Source organism: Geotrypetes seraphini, chromosome 8 (genome assembly GCF_902459505.1).
Source record: "Geotrypetes seraphini chromosome 8, aGeoSer1.1, whole genome shotgun sequence".
In the NCBI taxonomy this organism is placed as follows: domain Eukaryota; kingdom Metazoa; phylum Chordata; class Amphibia; order Gymnophiona; family Dermophiidae; genus Geotrypetes; species Geotrypetes seraphini.
The window spans coordinates 112,806,971-112,832,170 of record NC_047091.1 but is presented as its reverse complement, the minus strand read 5'-3'; the positions used below and the strand labels follow the sequence as shown (position 1 = coordinate 112,832,170).

Genomic DNA, 25,200 nt, shown 5'->3' with positions numbered 1-25,200 from the left:
CTTTGTCTGGGTTTTGAAAAGCTTCCCGTATAATTGCGTTGGGAAGGGGCATTCGCACATGCGCGGACACAATGCAGTGATGTCATGTGCATGTGATGTCATTGCGTCGTGTCCATGCATGCGCGGACGCGATGGGGAGGGACAGAGGCGGAACTGGGCTGTCCTGGGGGCGTGGCTATGGGTCCGGATTTTCCCAAAAGAAAATCTGGTAACCCTATCCAGGAGAGGGTCACAAAAACAGATATAAATATATAATAAATGTCCAAGGGAGTTAAACAATGGATACAAGGTTGAAAGCTCGCCTGCCCTAAAGGAAGTCAGAAACGCTGGGGCCTGACCCGCGGTTCTGGAGAGGGAAAACACTTCAACCGTTTCATTGCCTATTTCAAAAAGCACCAAACAATTTAGGCATGATGGCCTTCCTCTCGACTCTTCAATTACCTCTTTCTGTTTGCTTATTTTGGCATTTTCAATAAAGTTGAGTTGAAGGCTAGAACCGACGCCTATTCTGCTTACAGACTGTCCGCTCGTCAGAAACTTCGGTTCATTTTGATTTATTTCTATCGTCGTTTTCAACCCTATGCCAGGTGGAGACAGGCAGGCGACGGGCAGCCCCACGGCTACGTTGGGGTCCTGACGGAAGCCATTTTTCTGGAAGTCCGCTGAGGGAGTCACTTTGGACAGGCGAAGCTGGGTTTCGCCATGATTAGCAAGTTTCTGGGACCGCGGTATCAGCAGCTGGCCAAGAACTGGTGAGAAGGGAGGTGGGCCTAAAGCCTGGAGGTTCCTTCTCTCTGTTGAAGACGAGAGAGAAGAACCGAGGGCTGCTGCTTGAAGGCGGGGAGCCCGTCGGAGTTGCCTGCACCTTCCCCCGGGCTTAATTTCGGTTATGTGTAACCTTCGGCACCGGGAGGGAGGGGCGGTAGGTAGAGAGAAAAGGATAGGGAGTACCTAAATTTGTGATATGTAGAACACTGGCAACAGTATGTTGTAAAACTCGGGCTGAAATTCAATTCCCTCTCCCTAGTACAAGCTCTCCAGTTAGTATGCGAGTTAGAAGAGTAGTTTAGAGGTTAGAGCAGCGGCTGAGGATCCCCATTGATACGCTGTACTCTTTGTGACATTGGGAAGATATTTCATACTCCATTGTCAGGCCTCATCAATATTAAATAAATAAATACATATCTACATAAATTACATAAATATACTTTCAACTTTGCAGAGTGAAATGCACAAGAAGGCTTTGCCAGTATACAATCTTATCACAAAAATTGGCAGTACATAACAACAAATTTCTAGACCGCATAACCATAAGTTTCATGCGTTTAACAAAAGGTTATGGTAAAGTACATATTGTGTCGTGGAGAATACAACAGGATCTAATTAGTCAGAAATTTTGTAAACAGAAAAGTTTTTCAACAGTTTTCTAAAATGTTCATAAGAACTGGATCTAAGTAATAGTGATCAAAGATCTTTCTTATAATGAGCTGCTTGGTATGAAAGAGTGTGCTCCTGATATTTCTTACTTTTGCATTCCTTAACTGAATCCATAAATAGTACACTAATTTACTAAAAAAAAAAAAGATAATCCATTTTACAGCATTTAACAATCTATATGCTAGACAAATGCAATACATAAATATGTGATACTACTTTAAAAAAAAGTGTTTTTTCTTCTATTAAGCAATGCTCAGTGAAAAGTCTTATTAGTACAGAATTGACACAGGAAGATCTACGAAGATAATTGCATTGTCTTTCAGACATGGATGTACTGTAGAAGAGAACCTACACTGTGCACTGGATGAACAGGAAAATTTGTCCCTGTAGGCTCTGGCCTCATCTGCACAGACCTCGAACAGCTGTACTTATTTATAAGGCTTGACCGGTACAATCTTGTGGTGTTAGGTTGTCAGACTTTATGATCACTAGTGATATATCCACAAAGTATGTTACATACCAAATCTTCTATTAAATATCCAAAAATAGTTTCTCCTTTATTCTTTCTCAACATGAAATTGTGTTTCACAAACTGCTACTTCAGGATTTAATTGGTTTGTAAAACATGATTTTGTGTTGAGGAAGAATAAAGGAGAAGCTACTTTTGGACATTTAATATAAGATTTGGTATGCAACCTTTTGTGGATATTTCATTGGTGATCGGGAATAGAGATTGACATGGGAACAAAGTTTGTCCTCATCCTTGCAGGCTTCCTGCCCTGTCTCCATACTCTGTTCTCATTTGTACTAACCTCCAACACTTATTATATTTAAATCTTTTTGTTAAAGTATAAAAGGACAATATTCTGTATAACTGTTTATAAATCGCAAATAGAGCTTTCCATTTCAATCTGGTTTTTGTACAACCTTCCCAAAGATTCAGTTTTCTGATGTACTGTAGAAGAGAACCTACACTGTATACTGGATGAACAGGAAAATAGGTGTCTTAAATGTTGGAAATGCTCCTTGATGCCAGCAACAATGGATGAATCTGTTGCAGTAATAGTAAGATGCTTCAGCAGCTAGGCACAAGATGGAAGGATGTTGCAGATGTTAGGAGTCTGATCAGCAGATAAGACTAGTGACAAACAGACAAGACACAAATGATGTCATTTACAGACAAGACGCAAATGATGTCATTTAATAGTAGTTCATTTAAATTCAAAAGCAGCTTCTGCAGTTTTATTTTAATCATTGAACTTGCTTGCCAATTGTCTGTGATGTGTTTAAGTTTTTACATATTGATACTAGTCGCAAGCTTTTAGAGAATGACATGAAGACAAAATTTGTCCCCGCCCCACAGTTAAGTGCATGTACCCATACCCATGTCTTTCTCTAATTGGGAAATGTTGCAACCTAGCATCATAAGCTTGTACCATTCAAACCTTATAGATAAGTAATGTTCTGATTATATTTTACAATAGCTCAGAACTAATGCCAAAAAGTTAGTGCTTAACGATTTCACCACATATAAATAGCACTAACTGTTGTTCCAGAAATCTTATTATATCAAACGTAAAGCTATATGATGCCCGCACATTCTCAGTGGCACCACATATGCAGATAAGAGGCTAAGGGCTCCTTTTTCAAAGGTGTACTAGGGCTTTAACGTGCTAGCTGCTACCACCTCCTTTTGAGCAGGCGGTAGATTTTTGGCTAGTGTGCGCTAATCCGGTGCGTGTGATAAAACCACTAGCACACCTTCGTAAAAGAAGCCCTAATTCTTTATTTATATTTTTGAATGGACCTTCAGAATGTAGATAGACATTAATATATTACTAGCTGCAACAAGTCTTCATCAGTCCACTTTTTTTATTTCTAACGTGTTTTAAAACCAGCTCTTAGCTTCAATAGGTCATTGTTTATTTCATTTAAATTTCATTTATATTTCTTTTCAATTCATTGTCTTAATAGTGGTAAGCTCTCAAATTTCATCAATGCCACCTCTCCTGACATGCATGTTTCAAACAGAAATTTTCTTCAGGGTCGAGGGGAACTGAAAAAACATGATATAAATTGCAAAGTTTTTCATAATTCAAAATCTCTTATCATTCATATACTTCTACGTAAAAACTCTAAAAAATCACAACGCTGAAAATTCAGATGGTCCCAGAGGGGGGAAAAACCATATCGTATCCTTTAGTAGATATAAACATCCTTTATCTCAGGCAAGGGGGAAGTAGCCCATATTATAATAAAAGCAGTCAATCTTGAATTAACTATTCAGTGGTTGGGTACAGCGGCGTTAAACGATAGAAAGGGTTATGGTGCCTTGATAAAACACCTTCAGGTGAAACATGTTGTCGGTATAAATCCCTGAAAGCATGACCACAAGTTTTAAGCTAAGTATTTAAACTATTTATACACTAAGGTGGAAAAAAGTATTTATAAATTTAATAGCAAAGTATGGAAGATCCGGTGAAGAAGTAGTACATAAAGTCTGACACAATGAATTTGTATGAGTGCTAGGAGGTACTTCTGAGGATCTATAAACATTGTACTATTTACTGTGAAAAGAGTTAGGAAGGGTAAGAGAATATACACCCTTCCAATCTGAAGTTTGAGCTATACTCTCACAGAAAATTTAACTTGAACTATTGTGCTGTTTGGTCAACTGAATATATTTTAGATATTGATTCAACAACATTGTGAACTAAGAGTGGTATTGCCAATTTTATTTATAGAGCTAAAAACACTGAGCACCACCTAATAAAACAAAAAGACATTTTTAGTAGTTACACATTTATATAGCGTTTCTCTGATATATAGATTGAAGACAATCTATTTTACAAAATGTAACACTTTGATACACAATCATATACAGTACACACATTCTTGTACAATCCCTCTGGAGGCTGAACTCATGGGTTCTTGTATGTCTGATAGCTTCTGCTGCAGGGTTACTAAAAGTTGTTCCCTCCCCTTTGGGCTTCCTGTCCAGGAGCTTCCTGTCATGCTCAGTTTTGATCCTGCAGCTTCTCTGCATGGTTGAAATCAGTCTATTCTGCTTGTGATTTATTTTCAATTCCTAGTCTTTTTTTTTTTTTAGATTTCGTGGGTTTGCCCACGTGCTGAGAAAGTGATCCTTCAGCAGAAGATCGCGGACATCTTAAATTTTGTCTGCTTCTGGAGGGTGCTCTGTAAGCTTAACCTGCAGTAAGGCCTCTGCATGGCCTGCAGATTGGATCAGGTCTCCAGGATCAGGAGCCATCTCTCCCCTGGTTCATCTGCAAAGGGGTAGAGCGCAGGCTGCTGCAGTTCCGTGGAGGTACGCCAGGATCGGAACTGGACCATGTGTCTTCCCTAATTTCCCTAAGGGGTCCTGGTGGTCGTGATCTGTGGTGATGGGGAAGATGAGGCAATCAGAAGACTTGAAAAATCCAGTTTAATCAGCTCCTGAGGTACTGATCTCCTTGCTTGTACTGTGTATTGCAGGTTGCCATAGACTTTCTTTGCAGCACATGTCTCTGTGGTGTCTGAGTCACAGAGTTTGCCAATTTTGGGGGATGCTCAAATTGGAGTTTTGGGTGGTTTCCCTGCATGCCCTGTAAAATCCTAAAACCACGTTCTTAGTCAAAATCAGCACCCTCAGCGGCCATCTTGGATTTTCTTTAAAAAATTTTAAACTATATTTTTTGGACTTAGAAGCTTCGTTTTTGTTCCAAACTTCACAGATGGCCACCTCAGGACAGGATGGCAAGGATTCATACCGTAAAAGCGGTGGATGGCTTGCTGGAACATCTCAGATGGGTGATCAATCTGAAGAAGAGAACTTGGAGTACCTGGGAATCTGGTTACACAAGGAGCTGAACCGGGTATTTCTTCCAGAATCCAGAAAACTCAAACTCAGGAGTGCAATTCGAGATGTGTTAGTGGTCTCGGCCCCGACGGCCTGGCAGTACCTACAGGTGTTGGGTCTCATTGTGACAACCGCAGCAGTATGTTGTGGTTGAACCCGGTCACTCTGAGCAAAGGGCTCCCTCTGTGGGTCTTGGACTGGGTGATCCTAACCATGGACACGAGTCTCTCCAACTGGGGTGTAGTTTGCATGTCGGTCCAGGGCCGCTGGACGGCGCAGGAGAGCAGATGGTCCATCAATCGACTGGAGTTGCGAGCGATCCGGTTTGCTCTGCTGAGATTTCACAGGTGTCTCCACCGGAAGGCTGTCCATGGGTTCTCAGACAGTGCAACGGCTGTTGGGTACAAGGAGTGTCCTGCTGGGCTTGGGCGGAACAACATCTGTTGGCCTTGTCCGCAGACTTTCTCAGTCATCAGACTCTGGACCATAGAAAATGGGCTGGCATTGGAAACCATAGTGCGCCGCTGGTATCGTCCTACCTTTGATCTGATGGTGTCTGCTCAGAACAGGAAGGTAGGCAGATTTTTCAGCCGACGACGGGAGGTCGGTAGCAAAAGACTCGACGCTCTGGTTCATCCTTGGCCCAAAAGGGAACTTCTGTACGTTTTTCCAAGTTTATTAGGTTTTTATATACCGCCTATCAAGATTATCTAAGTGGTTTTACAATCAGGTACTCAAGTTTTTCCCCCGTGGCCTATGATAGGGCGAGTGCTGCACCAGGTATCCTCTCACAGGGGTCCGGTGATCCTTGTGGTTCCAGACTGGCTTAGGAGACCTTGGTACGCAGACCTTGTGAGATTGTCCTCTGAGAGGGGGTCTGCGTCTTCCTTGCCATCAGAAGTTGCTCACGCAGGGGTCAATTACACTTCAAGATCCGGACCGCTTTGGACTTACGGCCTGGCTCTTGAGCGGACAGCCTGGGCGGCCATGGGTTATTCCTCTACGGTTATCGTTGCACGTCTGCAGAGCAAGCGGAAAATCAACTGTATTGGCCTACGTGAAAGCCTGGAGGTGTTTTCAGGCTTGGTGTGCGGGGGTTCAGGTGGACCCTTCTTCATTCAGGGGTTCTCTGGCGTCTCACCCAGGCGTCCAGTTTTTGAGGGGGGCTGGGAGGCTGTGGCTTCCCTTAGGGACTGTCTTGGAACCATTGTGCAACCTAAATTTGGTCCTACGCTCCTTAACTCGTCTGCCCTATGAACCCCTGGATGGGATCTCTCTAAGTTCTTACCATTAAGACCGTCTTCCTGGTGGGTGGTCACATCGGCACAGTAAGTATCAGAGTTTCAGGTTTTGTCGTGCAGAGGTCCCTTTTTTTGCATTACGAAGTCTGCGGTGATTTTGAGGAGTCTGCCTTCTCTTCCGAAAGTGGTTTCCACTTTCCACATCAACCAGGAAGTTTGTTTGCCAGCCTTTGTTCCTTTGGGTTCCAAGTCTCAGGATCGTGTTTTGCGGTCTCTGGATGTACGGCATCTCATTTTGAGATATCTAGAGGCCACTAACTACTTCAGTCTGTTGGACCATCGGTTTATCCTGGCGGGCCCCGCACGTCAGGGTCAGCCTGCTTCCTAGGCTTCCATTTCACGTTGGATACTTACGGCCATTTCCACGGCCTATGTAGCGGCGGGGAAGAAGCCTCCCCTTGAGTTGAATGCTCACTCTACCAGAGGAATGGCTTCCTCGTGGGCTGAATCTCATGCGTGCTCACCTGAGGAGATTTCTTGGGTGGCTATGTGGGCTTCCCTACATACCTTTCCAAGGTTTTACTGGCTTGATGTGACTGCTAAGGGTGATACAGCCTTTGGCACTTCTGTTATTGTGGCAGGCTCATCAGCCCCCCCTCCCCCCCAGAGATTTGGGGTTGCTTTGATACATCCCACAAGTTCATCTTTCAGAGGGATTGTACAAGATTGAAAGATTAGGTTTCTTACCTCTGCTAATCTTCCTTCTTATAGATCTCCTCTGGAGGCTGAACTCCCGCCCATCTGTTTTGTCCAATTTGCAGGTCGCCTCTTCAGTAACTGGTAAGCTACATTTCTGTCTTTGACCAGCCTCATTAAGAATTACATGCGTATTCCCCTTGATAAGGTTTAGGGGTTGGTGGGGTCCCCCGGGGGGGGGGGGCGGAGGGCGCCCCGCCCTGCCCTTCAGGCTGGGTCCACGTTCCATAAATTTCCTATGTTTTGCAGTTTTATAATGTTTACATTGTGTTTAATTACAGTTGGCTTTTTTTGGCCGTAGTTTTTAGTGTGGTGGTGGGAGTTCCCGTGCCCTCTCTTTTCTTCTCTTTCCTGTTGTCATAGATCTACCTGGCTTTTCTACTAACTGAGCATGACGGGAAGCTCCCGGGCAGGTAGCGCAAAGGGGAGGGAACAACTTTTAGTAACCCTGGAGCAGACGCTATCAGACATACAAGAACCCATGAGTTCAGCCTCCAGAAGATATTTACAAGAAGGAAGATTAGCAGAGGTAAGAAACCTAATCTTTCAATATAATTATATACAGGTATGTAAATTTATTCCCTGAAAGAAGGCACTTACAACCTAAGTACCAACAGCATGTATTGAACTGGGAGCCCTTACATATCAATTTATCACTAGGCCAACTCTTCCAAATCTTTCGGGGGGGGGGGGGGGGGTTTCCTCCAAAGGAATTGATACTTTTGCTCGACTGATCCTGGAGCATATTGGAATTGAGCAGTATGGTGGAGCCACTATCAACTTGGTTTCCTTCACAAATAAATAAAACAAATACTACTGTTTCAGTGCCAAACCTAAAGCTACATTTGTAAGAATTGTTTTTCCTCTTCAGGTTCTTTTTTATGATGGGAAACATTTTTTTAGGTGCTACTGTTACTATGTATGTATTGTGCCTCACTGCTGCTAGTGGAACATGTTCTGGTATATAATCCTGAAATTAAATTCATATCTTTGTGAACTAAACCTATTTAAAGTTTATTTTCCCCTTCTGCAGGATGCCTATTCTTGCCACCTGGAGTGCTGTTGGAGGTGTGGGGCTCATATGGGCTACTGACTGGAGGCTCATACTGGACTATGTTCCATACATCAATGGCAAGTTTAAGACTGATGATTAAATCACCTGTTTGATGGTAAGTCTTTGTAGTACATTGAACCAGGATGTAGGTTTGGATGCCAAATTTTTTTTTGTTTGTTTGTTTTCTTTTTTCCAAAGTGAATGTCAATAATGCACTCTATGATTGGCGAAAAAAATTTCATTGCAAACAATCCATTCCTACTAGAAACTGGTACATGCTGGATTCAAAATAATGGAAAGATGGGAGGTTGTGTATTGGGATTTATTAGCCCACCTTATAAATGTTTATGTTCCAAGACAGTGATCTGTTTTAACCATTTTTGTGATGAAGCTGACTCTAAACTGAAATATGACAAATTTTTGAGAAAAATTTGCAGGTGATGAATAGTTTCTTTGCAAGTTGTACCCTGCTGTAATAACTATTCCAGTACAATAAGCGTGTCATTCTGGACAAGCAGGGTTATCTCCCATGGCCATGAGCCATTTACAGAAGGAATCCATTCCAGATTTTTTTCTGTGATCCTCCTACTTCACCAGGAGCTCTACTGCCACCTGCACTTGAGTCGGAAGGAGTGATTCTGTTTGCTCTCCCTTTTTCTTATTTTATTCGGTGTTTTCAACTTTTATTCAGTGTTTTCAGTGCTCGGAGCTTTCATCTTGGTTTCAGCTTTGCCTGCATAGGGAAGTAGTAGACTCTGGTCTGCAGCTGACAGGCCAATCTCTGGTGGTACTTGTTGACCAGCCTATACAAGTATTTTGGATCTCGGGGCCATTCCCACTTTAATCCCTCACCTGCTTAGCAGGGGTTAGAGTTCAGGCTGTTAGGCATCTATAGGAGGCTGAGTGGTGTCTCGCAGGGTGCCAGCTGCATTTATCACCTACCTCCTTCTGTTAGTCTGTCGGTCCGTGGGGGTAAGGTCAGACACCGTGTCTGACTGGCAAAGAGGCATTTCCAGCATGAGGCAGTGATTCTTCTCCTTTCCATCTAATCTAATCCTTCTAATTCAGAAGCTTGACTTGGTTTACGCAAAAGGTTGAAGACAAAGTAACTTAAACCTAACACGTCTTTTTGTACAATCCCTCTGGACGCTGAACTCGTGGGATCTTGTATCCTTTGTAGCCTCGGCTGCAGGGCTAATAAAACTTGTTTCCTTCCATTTAGGCTATCTTCCTGGGAGCTTCCTGTCATGCTCAGTTTGTTCCTGCAGCCTCGCTGCATGGGTGAAATCGGTTTATTCTGCTCGTGATTTGTTTTCAATTCCTAGTCTTTATTTGATTTGTTTCGCAGGTTTGCCCATGTGCTGCGGATCAACTCTGGGAGTGATCCTTCGGCAGGAGATTGCAGACATTTTAAATTTTGTCTGCTTCTGGAGGGTGCTCTGTAAGCTTAAACTGCAGTAAGCCCTCTAGACCAGTGTTTTTCAACCGCTGTTCCGCGGCACACTAGTGTGCCGCGAGATGTTGCCTGGTGTGCCGTACGGTGCAGACACTGATTAGGCCTCAGGCCAGGTCCTGCACGCGCTCCCATGAGACTCCCCCGGTCCCCGCTGCTGTTCAGTTTCGATCTTCTGCTCTGACGCAACCGGAAACAGGAAGTTGCAGCAGAGCAGAAGATTGAACACTGAGCAGCCGCGCGTGCATGTCGCCGAAAAACAAAACCTACAAACTAAGGTGAGGCGAAGGGAGAGAGCTGGCTAAACAGTAGGATCGATTGGGCAGGCGAGTGGTGGCTGCGGGGACCGTGCGATCGCTCGTGTTCCCGGCTCAAATTGGAAGGAGGGAGTGAAAGGGAAAAGGATTCTGGGCCAAGGGGATGAAGACGGAAAGAAAAACCCACAGCAGGAAAGAAAGAGAAGGACAGGCAGGTGAGCCAGATGCTAGAAGCAGGGGGGGGAGGAAGAAAGAGGGAAAAAAGCTAGATGGGGTTGAAAAGAAGAGACACACTGGTATGGAAGAGGAAGATAGGGGAAATCTGGACACAGGAAGGTAACAGAAAGAGGGGAAATTATGTGCATGGGGCATAGGGACAGAGACATAAAGGGGACATGCCATGGGGATGGTATATGGACACGGGGGGGGGGCAATGACAGATACATAGGGGAGATATTAGAAATGGAGAAAATAGGAGCACAGAAGCGAGATGGTTTGTGGGGATGGGACAGGGACCGAGCTCGCAGGCTCCAGTGGCTTGCACAAATTACATTGTAACGTGCCATGAAAATAAGAGGGAGGAAGGTAGATAGATAAGCCACGTGAGAGGAGCTGAAGGGTAGTAGAAAGGAATAGATGGTAAAGGAGGGAGGGAAGGGTGGTGGTGGAAAGGAATAGGACAGACATTGAAGGAGGGTGGAGAGGAACAGACCCCGAAGGGAAATGTGGAAGACGGAGTGGGAAGAAGACAGATGCCAGACTATGGGGGAGCGGAGGGAAGAAGATGGGTTATAGACCAATTGGGGGGGGGGGGGGTGAAGGGAGAGGCACAGTAACAGCAAATGGAAGACGTAGAGAGAAGACACACAGTGGATGGAAGGAATTGAATGAGAAGATATGGAAAGCAGAAACCAGACAACAAAGGTAGAAAAAAAAATTATATTTATTTATTTATTTTTTGCTTTAGGATAAAATAGTATATTAGTTGTGTTGATAAAAATTTATAAACAAAGCCCTGCCAGCTGAACATCTCTTTCTCTAGTTCAGCAGCAGGAACTTTGATTTATAAGACAGGAATAAGCTAAATATTACAGTACTAAGGCTTATATGGATGCAGCGGGGACGGTGACGGGGCGGTGAATGGGATGGCAGTGGCGGTGACGGGGCGGTGAAAGGGATGGCGGTGACGGGGCGGTGAAGGGAACGGCTGTTGACGAAGAGCTACGTGTGTGTCTTTCTTCGATTCCAGCCAGAATATCAGCTTTGTGTTCAGCCAAACAGGCCCAGGTTTCGCACTGAATAAAGTATTTAATAATTTTTCACTATTCTGTTTACTTAATATTTCATAATAAAGTAATTATAAAATACTTTCTTTGTGTTTATTTGATTCCTATTCAAGAGAATATATAGTCAATATAGGCACAGAGTTAAATTTTTTAACATTTTCTAATGGTGGTGTGCCTCGTGATTTTTTTCATGAAACAAGTGTGCCTTTGCCCAAAAAAGGTTGAAAAACACTGCTCTAGACAGCCTGCAGATTGGATCGGGTCTCTGAAATTGGGAGCCATCTCTCCCCGGTTCGTCCACAAAGGGGTAGAATGCGATCTGCTGCGGTTCCGTGGAGGTACACCAGGATCGGAACTGGACCGCGTGTCTTCCCTAATTTCCCTGAGGGGTCCTGGTGGTTGTGATCTGTGGTGCCAGGGAAGATGAGGCGGTCAGAAGACCTGAAAAATCCCGTTTAATCAGCTCCTGAGGTACTGATCTCCTTGCTTGTACTGTATATTGCAGGCTGCCATAGACTTTCATTGCAGCACATGTCTCAGGTGTCTGTGAGTCAGAGTTTTGGGGATTATTGAAATCGGGGTTTTGGGTGGTTTCCCTGCATGCCCTGGTTCCTCCCCCCCCCCCCCTCCTGTAAAATCATCATTTTTTGTGGTTCCCTGCGTTTTTCCAGGGTAGTTTTAGGGCAAAATCTGTACCCACGATGGCCAACTTGGATTTTCTTTAAAGTTTTCAAAAGTATATTTTTTGGACTTAGAAGCTTTGTTATTGCTCCAGACTTCACAGATGGCTACCTCAGGACAGGATGGCATGGATTTATGCAGTAAATGTGGCAAACAGCTGGTGGATTTGCAGCCGTGTATTCTATGTGCAGCAGCCTGCGAGGGACGTGAACTGTGCACGAATCCTGCACTATCCTCCTCTGGAGTGGCCCTGCTTTCCTCCAATTCCACTGGAGATGCAATTCCAGCATCTGGGATGCCAAATTTAGGCGAGGAGGGCACTTCCGCAAAACAAGCGCAGTTCTGGGGAAAAGTCTCATAAGTCTTCTAAACATTCCAAAACTGAACCCACAGTTCGGATCTTGCCACCAGTGACTATTTTCCGCCAGAATTTGTGGATATGATGCATCACGCTTTCATGAGAAAAACGGACTATGTGGTGTGGCAGTCTATTCAGCCTTTGGATGCCAGCATGTCCATTTGCTCCCTTGCTGGTCCACCTGAAAGCCAGCATCAGTTCTCCGCTATTGCCTCCGTGCCTGCATCAATTTCTATGCCGTTGCTGTCGTATAGCTCTTCAGCGGGGTCCGCTGATGTAGCTAGCTTAGCAGATCTAGGGGATTCCCAGAACACTGATTTCCACGATCTGGGAGAGGATCAGGCGGAGCGCAGGCTTTTTAAGTCCAGCTGCCTCCCTGATCTTATCTCAGAGTCCCTGCGGACAGTGAAATTTGATTTAGACTCAGTGGTTCAGGCAGAGTGTTCCTTCATGAGTTCTAAGCCCCCACTTTCCGCTGTATTTCTGGACCACGCAGACTTGGCAGAAATGCTCTTGGAGGTTTGGGAGGCCCTGGAGAGTCCTCTGAAGTGCGCTATGGCCATAGCTAAGTTGTATCCCATTGCATTGGAATTTTCTAAGCGCTTAGTCTCGCCGAAGGTGGATTCGGCAGTGGCTCAGGTCACCAAACGTACCTCTTTGCCCTCAGAAGGAGGAGCTGTCCTGAAGGATGTCCAGGACAGAAGAGTGAATTTTGTCACGAAGCGTCTTTTTGATTCCACTTTGGCAGGAATGCAAACTGCGGCGACCACTTCCTTTGTGGCCCTGGCATGTCATACCAAACTCCGTCAGGATCCTGAGGAGGTTATCCTTCGGGACCTCAACTTCCTGGTTTCTGGGATGAGTTACTTGGCAGACGCACTCTTATCTTGAAAGATTTTGCTAAGCTTGGAGCTTATTCAGTTTCTGCAAGGAGAATGTTATGGATTCGCCAGTGGTCGGGTGGTTCTTAATCCAAGGCTACGCTGAGCAAGTTGCCTTTTTAAGGTTTGCTCTTGTTTGGCCAGGGTTTGAATGACCTTATGGCCAGTGTGCAAGACCATAAGCCTAAGGTGCTTCCTGGCTCTAGACTTCACCCGACCAGGGGGACAGCACGGCTGATTATTCGTCCCTTCCGGCGAACCACACAGTATGCCGGACCCCCTGCGGTGGGACAGCATTTCGGAGCATTCTCCAGACCTCGCTTTGGAGGTGCAACGCGCCAACAGTCTTCCAACTCCCGACCTGTCCCTCCCAAAAGAAAATTATGACGCCAGGTCTCTGGCGAAGCCTGGGCGGCTTTCGACCTTCCTTCCGGAATGGCTAAAGATAACCTCAAACAAATGGGTCCTAGGGGTACTCAGGGAGGGCCTTCAACTACAGTTCTTCCGGCTGCCGGAGGACTTCTTCCTGTCCTCTCCCGAGGGAAATCTGGACAGGGCCAGCAAGGTGTTCGCTACGGTGCGCCAGTTACTGGATCTGGTGGCCATAGAGCCGGTCCCAAGGGAAGACTTGGGCCCGGGAGATACTCTATTTATTTCATCGTGCCAAAGAAAGATTCTGAAGATTGCAGACCAATTCTGGACCTGAAAGCAGTAAACGCATTCCTGCGAGTTCCGCGTTTCCGGAAGGAAACGGTGTGTTCTGTAATGGCAGCAGTGGTGCCCGGGGAGTTTTTGGCTTCCTTGGATCTCATGGAAATGTACCTCCACATCCCAATATTTTCGAATCAGAGGTTCCTGATTTTTCATGTTTTTGGGAGGCATTTCCAGTTTGCTGCATTACCTTTCGGTTTGACGTCGGCGGCCGGATCATTCACCAAAATCGTGGTGGTGGCTGCCTATCTGCGATTACTGGGTGTGCTAGTACATCTCTACCTTGACGAATGGCTAATCAGAGCTCCCTCGAAGGTGCAGGGCCGCTTGGTGGTTCGCTAAATGGTATCTTTGGTCTGGAAAGTCTCAGATGGCTGGTCAATCTGAAGAAGAGTCGCCTCGAGCCGACACAGGACTTGGAGTACCTGGGAGTCCGGTGTTTCTTCCAGAATCCAGTAAACTCAAACTCAGGAGTGCAAATCGGGACATGTTAGCGGTTCCAGCATCAACGGCTTGGCAGTATCTGCAGGTGCTGGGTCTCATGGTGGCGACCATAGATGTGATTCCGTTGGGTGAGAGCTCACCTACATCCTCTTCAGTTATCCCTTCTGATGCGGTGGAATCCCCAGAGAAATGCGCTGGGGGTGAAACTGCCTTGGTTGGCAACGGCGCACAGCAGTATGCCTTGGTGGTTGAACCCGGTCACTCTGAACAAAGAGCTCCCTCTGCGGGTCTTGGACTGGGTGACCCTGACTACGTATGCGAGTCTCTAAAGCTGGGGAGCAGTTTGCTTGTCTGTTCCAGTCCAGGGCCGCTGGACGGCGAGGGTGAGCAGATGGTCGATCAATCAACTGGAGCTGCGAGTGATCCGGTTAGCTCTGCTGAGATTTCAAGGGAGTCTCCACCGGAAGGCCATCTGTGTGTTCTCTGACAATGCGACAGCTGTTGCCGATGTCAACAGTCAAGAGGGCACGAGGAGTCCCCTGCTGTGCTCGGATGCTCTTTGCTTGGGTGGAGCGTCATCTGTTGACTTTGTCCGCGGCTCATGTGGCCGGCATAGACAACATTCAGGCCGACTTTCTCAGTCATCTGACTAGACCAGGGAGAATGGTCCCTCTCTGGGCTGGCATTCGAGGCCGAAGTGTGCCACTGTGGTCGTCCCACCTTCAATCTGATGGTGTCTTTAAAGAACAGGAGGTGGACAGGTTCTTCAGCTGCCGACAGGAGGTTGGTAGCAAAGGACTCGATGCTCTGGTTCAACCTTGGCCCGAAGGGAAACTTCTGTACGTTTTTCCCCCATGGCCCATGATAGGGCACATGCTGCGCTGGTTGTCCTCTCGGGGTCCGGTTATCCTTGTGGCTCCGGGCTGGCCCAGAAGATCTTGATAAGCAGACCTTCTGAGGTTGACTTGGAGAGGGGTCTGTGTCTTCCTTGCCATCAAAGGTTGCTCACATTGCACTTCAAGATCCGGACTGCTTTGATCTTACATCCTGGTGCTTGAGCGAGGGGCCTTGATGGCCAGGAGTTATTCCTCTGCGGTTATCACCACGCTCCTTCAGAGCAAGCGGAAAGCAACTGTGTCAGCCTACGCAAAAGCCTGGAGGTGCTTTCAAGCTTGGTGTGCGGAGGTTTAGGTGGACCCTTTGGTACCATCGGTAGCTCATGTTCTGGACTTCCTGCAGGCTGGCCTCAGGAAGGGTATGGTGGTCTCTCTGTGCCCAGTTTGCAGGACTTTCCTGTTTTCCCTCTTCGTTCAGGGGTTTTCTGGTATCTCACCTGGACGTTGTCCAGTTCTTGAGGGAGGCAGGGAGGCTGTGGCGTCCCTTGCGACTGCCTTGTTTGACATGGAACCTGAATTTGGTCCTGCACTCCCTGACTCGTCCCCCCCATGAACCACTGGATGGGATCTCTCTGAAACATCTTAGTTAAGACCGTTTTTCTGGTGGTGGTCACTTTGTCGCAGAGAGTGTCAGAGTCTGCGGTGATTTTGAGGACACTGCCTTCTTTTCTACTGAAAGTAGTTTTCTCTTTCCACGTCAGCCAGGAAGTTTGGCTGCCAGCCTTTGTTCCTTCAGGTTCCAAGTCTAAGGAGTGTGTTTTGCGGTCTCTGGATGTGTGGCGTCTCCTTTTGAGATACCTGGAGGCCACTAATGATTTCCGCCTCTTTGTCCTTGCGGGCCCTGCGCGCTAGGGTCGGCCTACTTCCAAGGCTACTATCTTGCGTTGGATACGTGCGGCCATTTTTGCAGCCTATTTGGTGGCAGGGAAGAATCCTCCCCTTGTGAAGGCTCACTCTACCAGAGGAATGGCTTACTCGTGGGCTGCATCTCATCCGGTCTCGCCTGAGGAGATTTGTAGGGTGGCCACATGGGCTTCACTTCATACTTTTACCAGGTTTTACCGGCTTGATGTGACAGCTAGGGGTAAAACGGCATTTGGCGCTTCCATTCTGGCAGCAAGCTCATCTGGTCCTCCATGAGAATTGGGACTGCTTTGATATGTCCCACAAGTTCAGCTTCCAAAGGGATTATATAAGAATGAAAGATTAGGTTTCTTATCTCTGCTAATCTTCCTTCTTGTAAATCTCCTCTGGAGGCTGAAAATCCACCCATCTGTTTTGTCTGATTTGCAGGTTGCCTCTTCAGTAACTGGTAAGCTGGTAACTGGTCTTTTGACCAGCTTCACTAAGATTTAGACGCATGACCTTATATAAGGTTTCATGGTTGGAGGGATTCCTGGGTGGTGTCCCATCTGATCTTTAGGCTGTGTGTGTCTTCATTAGGTAACTTTACTATGTTCTGTAGTTTATAAATGTTCAAATTTATAGTTTGATTACAGTTGGTCTTTTGGCCGTGGTTCCTTGTGTGATGTACTCATGAGCAGAATTGACTGGTAACGGCAGTTCCCGCACCCTCTTTTTCTTGTTTGTGCTAGATCTACCTGGCTTTACTACTAACTGAGCATGACAGGAAGCTCCCAGGTAGATAACCTAAAGGGGAGGGAACAAGTTTTATTAGCCCTGAAGCCAAGGCTACAAAGGATACAATATCTCACGAGTTCAGCCTCAAGAGAAGATTTACAAGAAGGAAGATTAGCAGAGGCAAAAAAACCTAATCTTTCATTCCATACGCGAGACCAATCAAATCCACTTTGAGAAAAGTTATTTAAGAGTGTAAAAAGTTAAATTTAATGAGTTTCGGAATGTAGAAAAATTTTTTAATGATTTTCTAAAAAGATTTTAAATGTTATAGTTGCACATTTTAAATTGAACAGAGTGGGCGTTATGGCACGAGAGGACTCTGCCTTTAGTTCCTCCATATTACGGGCTGGCTCAGTCAGCTCACAGATTTCTGGGACTGCTTTTGTATATCCCGCTTGCACCTGAAAAATAGATTTATGTCCTTAACCTTGATGATATTTTCCAGTAGATAAGTGTGCCATTTTGGACCCCTGTCCTGTCCTTCCTGTGCCTGTCTACTGTCTCATTCTGTTTATTCTTCTCCAAAGCTGTAATTTGAATGTCAGTTAGCCCTATTGGCCCTGAAGAATACTGTATGTTTCTAGCATCTACAGGGGTACTACCTGAGCTCCTTTGATGCTTCTGTTGGATGTTCAAATGTTTTGTTTGAGCAGAACAGTTGATTGGTTTGGGAAATTTCCCATTTCTGTCCTTACTTCACATAATTTTGATAGAGCTCTTGCATGCTTGGGTACTAACTACAGGTGGCAGTAGAGCTCCCAGTGAAGTAGGAGGAGCACAGAAAAAATCCAGAGCAGATTCCTTCTGCATATGGCTTGCAGCCATGGGGAGATAACTCTGCTTATCCAGAATGACATACCTATCTACTGGAAAATATATTATCAAGGTAAAGACATAATCTGTTTTTGTCCTGGATCCACTTCCAAGAGGCTATGGGTGCAGCAAAATAATACACAAATGGGTATTTGTATGTATGGTAAAGGGTTCAAAGATACATAAAATATGGGTTTATCTAAAAAGAAATGTTGTTCCAAATGTACAGCACTTGGCAAATTATCTTACAGGTTAGGGGAGCTGCTATGAGGCACGATGGAAGGTATTAACCATTCGAATCCATCGAATGATCAAAGACTTGAATACCAGCCAACCACGGTGAGGAGCAGCAGTCAGGACAAAAAAGGTGATCTGACAGCCTGAAACCATAAGTCCTCTCCAAATAGTGGAGCAAGTCTCTCTGGACATCCAACTTGCGTAAGATCTGATCTTCGCACTCCAAACCTGAGTGATGAAATGTAGGAAACCAAATCTCCTGGTTGACATGGAAGGCTGATACCACCTTCGGCAGAAAGGAAGGTACAGTACGGAGAATAACATCTGCATTCATAATACGGCAAAAAGGTTCCCTGCACGAAAGAGCCCGAAGCTCCGTTAAATGCTGTGCCAAGACAATGGCGACCAGAAAAACAGTTTTGTTCATTAGATCCAGATGGAAAAGCATCCTTCAGTGATTCGAATGGGGCCTCTCCAAAACTCTGCAAAATGACATTAAAAATTCCACGAAGAGAAAGGAAGACGCAAGGGAGGACGCAAACGAAGAGCCCCTTTCTTAAATCTGGTCACGTCCGGATGAGCAGGAATTGAACAAGCACCTCTGTGCATTCGAAAACATGAAAGGCCTACAACTGGAGCTTTAAGGGAGACCATTGCCAGACCTTTGTTTAGGCCTTCCTGAAGAAAATATTCACCAAATCACCGGGTATTAGATAAATACTTGATTCTATTTAAAACATATTTGTGAGTTGTGCATAAGTGCTCAGTACCCAAACTCCTACATTGGAGCCGCATAGAGACTAATAAGAGCCCCTCATTGCACTTACAAGTCCATTCTTTTATCTTGTTCTTACATAGGGTGAGACTAGTATCTTGTATTCTTTTCTTAAACCTCTATCAAAAACTTATAGAGGCACTTATCTTTCTTCATGACACCATCCTCAGTTCCAGCATAATTTATTGCCGTTTAAATGCAGCTCTGTAGGATTCCACTATCGTGCAAGTGAAAAAGTTTCCATCGTTTATCTCATTAGTTTCTATGCGGCTCCAATGCAGGAGATTGGGTACTGAGCATTTATGCACAACTCACAAATATGTTTTAAATAGAATCTTATTAAGTATTTATCTAATACCTGGTGATTTGTTGAATTTACTACATTGGGATTTAAATGAACTTCTATTGATAATTAATTAGGTGGATTCCTGAAGAAAAGCCAGGACCACCGAAATGGGAGCCCTCTCAGGCTCTACCTCATCCTTAGCACACCACTATTTGAAAGCCTTCCAGGCTTTGGCATAAGAAGCCATATAGAGGGTTTCTTCGAGTGCAAAAGAATTGAGATAACTATATCCGAATAACCATGTTTCATCAAGGCTGAACCCTCAAGTGCCACTCCGGAAGATCAAAGCACCTTGGTTTCTCCATGGGCACTGGCCCCTGACTGAGAAGACATCAATGAAGAAGTAGCCAGAGCTTGTCCCACTGAAGACAGATGAGTTCCGCATACCTAGGGTGACGAGGCCAATCTGGAGCTACTAGAATCACTAGGCTGGGATGCGTTGCTATCCGGCAGATAACCTGACTGACCAGATGCCACTTAGGGAACACATACAGGAACTCATGAACTGGCCAGGGCTGAACCAAGGTATCAAGCCCTAGGCTTCCACACTGCATTCATCGACTGAAAAAAATACCTGCCCTTTGAATTCTCTGCTGAAGCCATCAAGTCTACCTGGGGTTAACTCCAGCATTGCACAGACAGAGCACCTGCTGCGATAGGGACCATTCTCCTAGGTCCAAGATCTGTTGGTTGAGGAAGTCTGCTTGAACATTGACTCCTGCCACATAGGCCACTGAGAGAGACAGAAGAAGTGCTTCTGCCCAGCAAAACAACATGCGAGCCTCCTGGCCCAAGGGAGTACTTCTAGTGCCCCCTTGATGAATTGCGTATGCCACCATCATGGTGTTGTTAGAGAAGACATAGAAACATAGAAATAGACGGCAGATAAGGGCCACGGCCCATCAAGTCTGCCCACCCTACTGTCCCTCCCCTACCTTTGCCCTGTGAATAGATCCCATGTGTCGATCCCATTTGGCTTTAAAATCAGGCACGCTACTGGCCTCAATCACCTGCAGTGGAAGACTATTCCAGCGATCAACCACCCTTTCAGTGAAAAAGAATTTCCTGGTGTCACCTCGTAGTTTCCCGCCTCTGATTTTCCACGGATACCCCCTTGTTGTCGCGGGACCCCTGAAAAAGAAGATATCTTCCTCAGTCTCGATGCGGCCCGTGAGATACTTGAACGTCTCGATCATGTCCCCCCTCTCTCTGCGCTCCTCGAGCGAATACAGCCGCAATCTGTCTAGCCGTTCCTCATATGGGAGATCCTTGAGTCCAGAGACCATCCGGGTGGCCATTCTCTGAACCGACTCCAGTCTCAGCACATCCTTGCGATAATGCGGCCTCCAGAATTGCACACAGTATTCCAGGTGGGGTCTCACCATGGATCTATACAATGGCATAATGACTTCTGGCTTACGGCTGACGAAACCCCTGCACCGCTTTTCCTTCCTGAAGGTAACAATCCCCGCAGTGAGCACCCCACCCCAACAGGCTGGCATCTGTCATAAGTCATCCACTTTGATATCTATAAAAGCCTGCCCTGACGGAGAGCCTCCCCCTAAAGTCACCAGCTCAAACTGCTGCGAGCTGGCTCTGTCCAGAGGAGCGGCATCTGAAGGGGATGACGCTGTGGAGACCCCCGAGAAAGGAGGGACTCTTGTAAAAGGCGCTTGTGTTCTCTGCACCAGGGGACCGCCTCCAAGGCTGCCATAGACCACAGAACCTACAGATAATGCCAGGCCGTGGGTTCCAGACAGTCCATGAAAGTTCTGATCCATTGTTGAAGCTTCTGTCAGAGTGCCTCGGGAAGAAACACATAACCTTGTCTGTGTCAAAGAGAAGGCCCAGATACTCCAGGGATTGGGAGGGTGTCAAACGGCTCTTCCTGAAGTTGGTAACGCTTGCAGCAGAGACCCCTCCTCCCCCTTCCCCTCCCCTCCCTGTCTCACCACACTGTCGCACTCCTGGCAAGACAGATTCTGGAGTAACCAGTTTTCCAATAAAGGATGGACCTGGACCCCCTGTCAGTGGAGAAAAGCAGCAAAAACTACCATCATCTTGGGGAAAGTGTGGGGTGCCGTCACGAGGCCAAAGGGCAGAGCTGCAATCTGGAAATAACTTGCAGAACAGGGAAAATGCGGAAACCTGCAATGCTCTGGGTATATTGGAATATGGAGGTAAGCCTCTGTGAGATCCAAGGATGCCAGAAACTCTTCTTGAGAGACCGCAGCTATCACTGTCTGCTCTGTTACCATTCAGAAATGAGGAATCCGCAAGACACAATTGACCGATTGTAGATCCAGAATGGGTCTCCAGTCCTCTGAGCCTTTCTATGGCCTGATGTTGTTTCGTGTTCTGAAATGGGTTCCATCGCTCCGATGGCTAAGAGACTTTGCAGAATATTGCTGACCCTGGACTCCTGTTCGGCTGACTTGCCGGAGTCCAAAAACAAATCAGGAGGCAGGCAAAAGAGGTATAACTTGCGCCCCTCCTGAATGATGGCCGGCACCCATGGATCCGATGAAAGTCAAGACCACTCCTCATTGAACTAAGTCAGCCTCCGATGTGATGAAGTCCCACCAGACCCCTAGCGGCATCGGGGCTTTTTCAATGCAGCCACTGCACGGGAACCTGAGGCCTGAGTGATGCCTGGAATAGAAATTTTGTAATGCGGGGGGGGGGGGGGGGAGGAGGGGAGGGCAGTGTAGTCCTGGGAATATCTCTGGTAGGAAGAACCTGCAGATCCCTGATGACACCTGTGGGAGGAACAAAAGTACTACAATCCCCTCCCGATGGGCCAGTAAACTGGTTCATAGGGAGAGACTTAAGGTGGCCCTCGGCAACACTAGCGATGAGGACATCTAGATCTTTACCAAAAAAGCTGGCCCTTGAAAAGAAGCCTGCTCATAGAGGCAGTGTCCCCAGCCCAAAAACGAATCCAAAGTGTTCGGTGCACAGACACTGCATAAGCAGAGACTTTACGAAGAGCTCTAATGAGATCATAAAGGGTCCGCCACATAATCCACACCATCCCTTGTGTCCAACTTCTCTCCCTTTCTGTTCCTTCCCTCCCTCCATCCCATTGTCCACTATCTTTCCCTCAACATCAATAAATCCTGAAGTATACTCTTCCCAAGCAGGAACAATGAAATGATAAATGGACAAATCTTTATTAAATCTTGCCCAGTAAAAATGGAATAAAAAATAAAATTGCTCGGAGTTATTCTAGACAAAGATTTAACCTTCCATGACCAGATAAACTCCGTTGTAAAAATTTGTTTCCACAAACTTCGGCTCATTCGTTCTTTAATCTCAATTCTTGAAACTGATGCTATCACAGCCCTCATTCACTCACTGGTCATTCTCATTTAGATTACTGCAACTCTCTATATAATGGAATTATTCAAAAAGAATTACGTCGTCTGCAGCTCATTCAAAATATGGCAATCAAACTTATCTATAAGATTGGGAAATATGATCATGTCACTCCTCTTCTGCAAGAAGCTCACTGGCTACCCATCACCCACTTCATCACCTATAAAACTTTAATGCTGGTCTTTAAAATCAAACTTTCGCGTCTCCCATCTTTTCTTGATAAACTCATCATCCTCTTTTGCTCTTCCCAGACCCTTAGATGGGCTGATCAAAATTTACTGACCATACCTTCCATCCAAGAATTTTACTACATTATGGAATGCCATGCCACCTCAACTCTGCCTCGAAAATTCACTCGACAAATTCAAGACTAAACTAAAAACATTCTTATTCCAAGACGCATACCATAGCGTCTAACTATTTCCTTTCCAACAGCTAGCAGTATAAACACAAACTGCTTTTAAGAAGCGATCCCCATTCCTGGTTTTTATCCCCCTCCCCTTCTTTCCTTTAATTTGTTTTTAATGTTGTACTTATTAACTTTCCCCTCCCCCTTTACCCTCAAGCTCATATTCATATTTGTAATTTGTCTAAATTTAATTACCCTGCGGGCCTGAGTTTGACACCCTGATCTAGCAGAAAAAAGGTCTATAAATTGGACAGTGTGCAAATAAGGCTTTTACCTCTCTGACTATCCTTTGGCAAGTCGCTTACTTTATCCTTCATTTCTTAGATACAGCTTAGACTGAAAGCTCTCTGGGATAGAGAAACTATTTTGGTACTGGCTTGGATGTAAACCCAAACTTAAAGAATGGCCAAGTGATTTTGCCGCTTTTTTTTTTTTTTTGACAAAGCTATGTGGCAACAGCCCCAAAGCTCTTTAAATCTGTATGGACTTCAGGGCAGTTACCACAGCGGCCAGTACTAAATGGCTTTGTAAAAGAGGCCCTTTATTTTGACTACCATACAGGACCTATGGTGCTCCAGTGTAAAAATGCCATTCTAGCATAACCAAACTTGTGCTGTACCAGTAATTTCTAGAGAAATTCAGTCTTTCCAGTATTCAATGTTTTATTCATCCTTGATATAATTATTCCCTTTTACAATGTTTTATCAGTAACTCTGCGTATACATTTTATTCTCTTGTTTTGTTATAGGGACATGTCTTCTTGCCTGGATTGGGATCTTGGAGTTGGAGATGTAAAGAAAGTCTCACGCTATCAGTAGGACACTTGGCAATGGATGTGCTGATATTCTGATCCTTGGTTATTTGTTTTCAGTTCAGGTGCATTTCTGTTAAATAAAAGTAATCCCTCAAAGCGTGCCAGCTTTTTACATATTTGTAATTTCATATCATGTAATATAAATATTTTAAAACTGATTTAAGTATAGTAAAATAATTGTTCTTTGTTTCCAGTTTTGTGTGTTTTGCTGCAAGAGCTGCTATTAATTGGATAGCAAAGGATCAGTGACTGCATGATTTAGTAATTTCCTGCACTGCCCAAATCAAATGGTAATTGGTGGTAGATTGCCAGTGATACCCAAAAGTTCATGCCATGATGATGCTGATAAACTGGTTATTAAAATATGGTAGTGCCTCTAGGAGAATATGAATAGAGAAAACTACTTTCAGACATACCTATATGTCTCAGCCAGTAGTGAGCATGAGCGCAATCCTTTTGCATATTTTCCCTAAGTAATAATTCTTCTTCATGGATTGTTAAACATCATTATAGCTCAGTTTAGTTTTTAAATTTTTAAATGACTTTAAAAGAATATTGGAGCACTGAAAAATAAGTTTCCACAACTAGTTTGTGATACCTTGCTGTTCATCCATTGCATTGTCAGACAGGATGCTGGGTTATAGCACAGTCATCCAACATGTATACCTGTGCTATATAATAAAATAATTGGTTACTCATTGCCATCTCATTTGAAGTACATAGGGAAAAAGAAGTGTTCATAGTCTCTTTTTTGTTGGGAGACTTTGGGTATTGAGTTTATGCTATTCTAGACCTAGCTTAATTTTATTTTTTAATTTAAAAAACAACAACATTCTTTTTAGATGTTAGAATACTGTGCTAATTGAAAGCTGTAACATTATATTGAGGACAACTGTAATAGAACTCTGCAGATAGATTTCCTTCCTTAAATCTCATTTAAATAGGCTTCATTTCCTTTCTCTTCTAGCTTTAAAAGGGATCTCGGGAATTGCTATTTTGTATGTATGTGTGTCTGAGAGAGATATATAATTTCAAATTGGTTTTTGATATGCATTCTAAGAAGATAGGAAAAGCTGAGAGTTCCAGGGGAAAAAAAGCTGTGATTTCCCTAAATATGTAAAATCAAATCAAGGTAGGTCTAGAGATGGTCATTCAGTCTTGTTGAAATTACTATTCATCTTTGTAAACCATGTATAGGTCTTGTATGACTCTTATCATATTAAAATATATACAATAAAATACTGTTTGAAGGGTACATAGACTAAACCGATCGAGACAATTGCGCGCAGGACATCAGCGTGCTGGATTGAAACACTATTTTAAAGCGCTCTGAGGGAGGGAGGGAACACCCCACTTTACTTAGAACTGTTGGCGCTCCCATTGTGGGTGGTATTGGGGGGAACCCCATTATAGAGGAAACAACCTTTTTCCCTCTTTTTTAGGGGAGCGCCAACAGTTCTAAGTAAGGCTTTA

At 45.0% G+C, this 25,200-nt stretch overlaps 1 protein-coding gene across 1 annotated transcript; it reads left to right on the top strand.

Annotated features, from left to right (window-relative positions):
- Nucleotides 1-244: 244 nt before the first annotated feature.
- On the top strand, nucleotides 245-24,425 carry LOC117365351 (cytochrome b-c1 complex subunit 10). The gene is made up of 3 exons (XM_033955692.1): nucleotides 245-752; nucleotides 8,327-8,462; nucleotides 23,662-24,425. The coding sequence occupies exons 1-2, from the start codon at nucleotides 703-705 to the stop codon at nucleotides 8,445-8,447; spliced, it is 171 nt and encodes a 56-aa protein (XP_033811583.1). The 5' UTR covers nucleotides 245-702; the 3' UTR covers nucleotides 8,448-8,462; nucleotides 23,662-24,425.
- Nucleotides 24,426-25,200: the final 775 nt, after the last annotated feature.

Coding starts and splice junctions, on each gene's coding strand:
- LOC117365351 (XM_033955692.1), top strand. CDS start 703: ATGATTAGCAAGTTTCTGGGACCGCGGTATCAGCAGCTGGCCAAGAAC. Junction 753..8,326: donor CAGCAGCTGGCCAAGAACTG/GTGAGAAGGGAG, acceptor CCCCTTCTGCAG/GATGCCTATTCTTGCCACCT.